Source organism: Papilio polytes, unplaced genomic scaffold (assembly GCF_000836215.1).
Source record: "Papilio polytes unplaced genomic scaffold, Ppol_1.0 DF822067.1, whole genome shotgun sequence".
Classification (NCBI taxonomy): domain Eukaryota; kingdom Metazoa; phylum Arthropoda; class Insecta; order Lepidoptera; family Papilionidae; genus Papilio; species Papilio polytes.
Genome location: NW_013527137.1, coordinates 6,415,390 through 6,418,193, shown reverse-complemented (window position 1 = coordinate 6,418,193; position 2,804 = coordinate 6,415,390). Strand labels below are relative to the sequence as shown.

At 34.1% G+C, this 2,804-nt stretch overlaps 1 protein-coding gene across 1 annotated transcript in view; it reads left to right on the top strand.

Annotated features, from left to right (window-relative positions):
• Positions 1 to 1,753, top strand: part of LOC106106906 (transmembrane channel-like protein 4) — a gene marked incomplete at its 5' end in the record, with an annotated part of 7,088 nt that extends 5,335 nt beyond the window's left edge. Inside the window, 2 exons of the mRNA XM_013287565.1 lie at positions 336 to 469; positions 949 to 1,753. Of these exons, the coding sequence (XP_013143019.1) occupies positions 336 to 469; positions 949 to 1,250 (436 nt within the window). The remainder of the gene's footprint in view (positions 1 to 335; positions 470 to 948) is intronic.
• Between the last annotated feature and the right edge of the window lie 1,051 nt (positions 1,754 to 2,804).

The window sequence follows — 2,804 nt, the reverse complement described above, 5'->3', positions numbered from 1 at the left end:
AGTAAGAAATTTTTACAGAAATTTCTGTTAAATCTAATTATTTCTGTTCTTTTGTTGAGTTCATTGAGCTTCATTTAAAGCATTTTCTATGTTAAATTAACATTTTTATATTCGTTTTAAAATTTTGGTTACTCGAATTTTATATTCCGAGTGACTCAAGTCTTATCTTCACTCGAGTGGCATAAGTTACCAGTGGCTAGGTGACTCGAGTGAAATAAATCACTCGAGTCCCATCACTACACTGACAGTTTCACAAGAAGCCGCCATCTTGTGAAACTGTCAGTGTAGTGATGGGACTGACGTCTCGATGTGTGGTGAGTACGTGTGTTGCGCAGCGTGGCGACGTACCTGTCGCGGGCGCGCGCGCGGGCGCAGCGCAGCATGGCGGCCATCCTGCGCCGCATGCTGCTGCTGCAGGCCAAGGACAAGGACTTCCTGCTCGCCGCCATCGACAAGGTCTCCAATGGAGGTGCGTTATACTCACACTGGATGTTGCTCGCGACTTTGTCCGCCTAAATGGCCTACTCAGTGATAATATAGCTTTTTAATGGTGTTATTTTTGAAATCCTCTTAGTAGTTGTTCAATAAATAAAAAATACAAATCTTCCCCCTTTATAATATTCCTTATAAACTGCATTTCTTGTCACTTATTAATCAATCAGGTAGACCAATTAAGAGTAGAGTAGTCTTTTTTATTTTAATTTTACTGATTTTATAAATGCGAAAGTTTGTGTAGACAGTTGTTTGTTAGAGTTTGTAGCCTAAACTGCTGAATGCATCTCGATGAAATTTAACACTTATGTAGAGCATAGTCTGGAAGAATACATAGACTACTTACTTTTTTTTTATTCCACGTGAACGGAGTCCCGCATAATCTAATACCCCCTGTAATATTATAAAGTAATCTATTTTTAATTTATTTAAGTCAACACAATGGCACCTTAACAGAATGGCTTTACAACCCTCGCGAGGAGGAGCAACCTCCGGACAGTCACACACTAAAGTACCTCCAAGAGGTGCGCAAGCCCTCCAACGCGGCGTACCACTTCGACGTCAGCCGCCTCAACCACTCCCTCTCAGAGACACGCGCGCACCACTCAGGGAACAACCCGCACCACTCAGAGACACGCCCGCACTCCTACCACGTGGATAGACGTAGGTGCAGCGAGGATGGGGAGACTGACAGCTCCTTCAGCTGGCAGGGCTCCGGCAGCTGCCTCAACGTCACTAAAGATGGTAAACTGGAGTAGACCATCGGAGTAGACCAGTTTGGAAGAAAACAAACAATATACTTACGCCTGGTGAACAGTAATTTCGACTATTGAGAAATGAGTAGACCATCTTAGTAGACCAGTTCACTGCTTTGAATTCTCTCATTTTAACTCTTAATAATTGCCTTATAAACTCAATATTTATACTCAGGCTTATTTGGCACTGGAATAGTAATCTAGTCCAGTATTAAAATGATTTTACTAAAAAAAAAACAAAAAAAAACGATAATTTAGTCGATTAGTAAATTATTTGGTACCAATAGTAAAAACTGTCCTGCAAAGAAACCATAGAATATTTCAATACTTTTTCTAATCTACATTTTGTCTATGGTTTAAAAATTCTATTCGTTTGATTTGATCGAAATATATTTGTTCTGTACCATAAAGTATTAGCGATGAATTGATTCTCTTTGAATTGAATTTTCTTGAATTTGAATATATATTTTCATTTGAGTAATTTTACATGTGTCAATTTGATGTCTTCCAAAGTATTAAATTATTTTACTCTGTAAAATTATTGTATAATTTTATTTGGTGCAATTTTGTAGATATATTGTTTAAATTTTTTTTTAATGTAATATTGTCGCTAAAAAAGATAAGTCTGTAGTCTTTAATTGTATGATTGCTTAGGTATTTGATTATTTTATATTACTGATACATAAGGAGTGATTCAGTAGAACTTCGATAAGTTAAAGTTCAAGGGAAATACAAAATATTTTAAGTTATAGTGGTTTTAAGTTATCAACAGTCTGTGTTATAGAGGTTTTGGGCTCTGATGGGAAGGAAACGTATTATTTTTTGAAGTTATAGAGGTTTTTAAGGTATCGAGGTATATGAAATAATTCATCAACAGTACAATTATATTTAAAAAAAACATATATAGTTTAAAAAGTTAATTCACATTAATAAGGGTAAACAAAATGGGAGTAATAATAATATTTTGTCAAAATCTTTTCATACTAATATTATAAATGCGAAAGTTTAGATGGATGTTTGTTAGAGTTTGTAGCCTAAATAGGGGAACGGATTTGGAACAAATCTGGCAAGATATAGAGGATAGTCTGGAAGAACAGATAGGCTTGCATTTGTTTTTTTTACATCCTCGCGGATAGAGTCACAGGCGAAAGCCAGTTAAGAAATATTTTTATATATCTTATTTTAGTGCTACTTATAATGAAATGTGCTAATTTGTGCCAAATATACGTTTTTTTTAATGAAATTATACACTTGAGGTATGTGATAGGTTGTAAAAATTGTTGTTTTACGAAATATTACCAGAAAAATATATTAGCAGTTTCTTATTTAACTTGTAATAATTAATTATAAGATTTAATATAATGCATTTATTATTGTAATAATTTGTATTTTTGAAATAGTTTAAAATTGTATCACTAGTTTTATATGATTTACAAGAATAATTCAAGGAATTTCTAGAATATTCATAACGGAGTTCTTCGTTTCCTATGAAAATGATAACATACGTATTACAGTTTTAAATATGGTCTCCAAAATAAAGTACATGACAATAACATT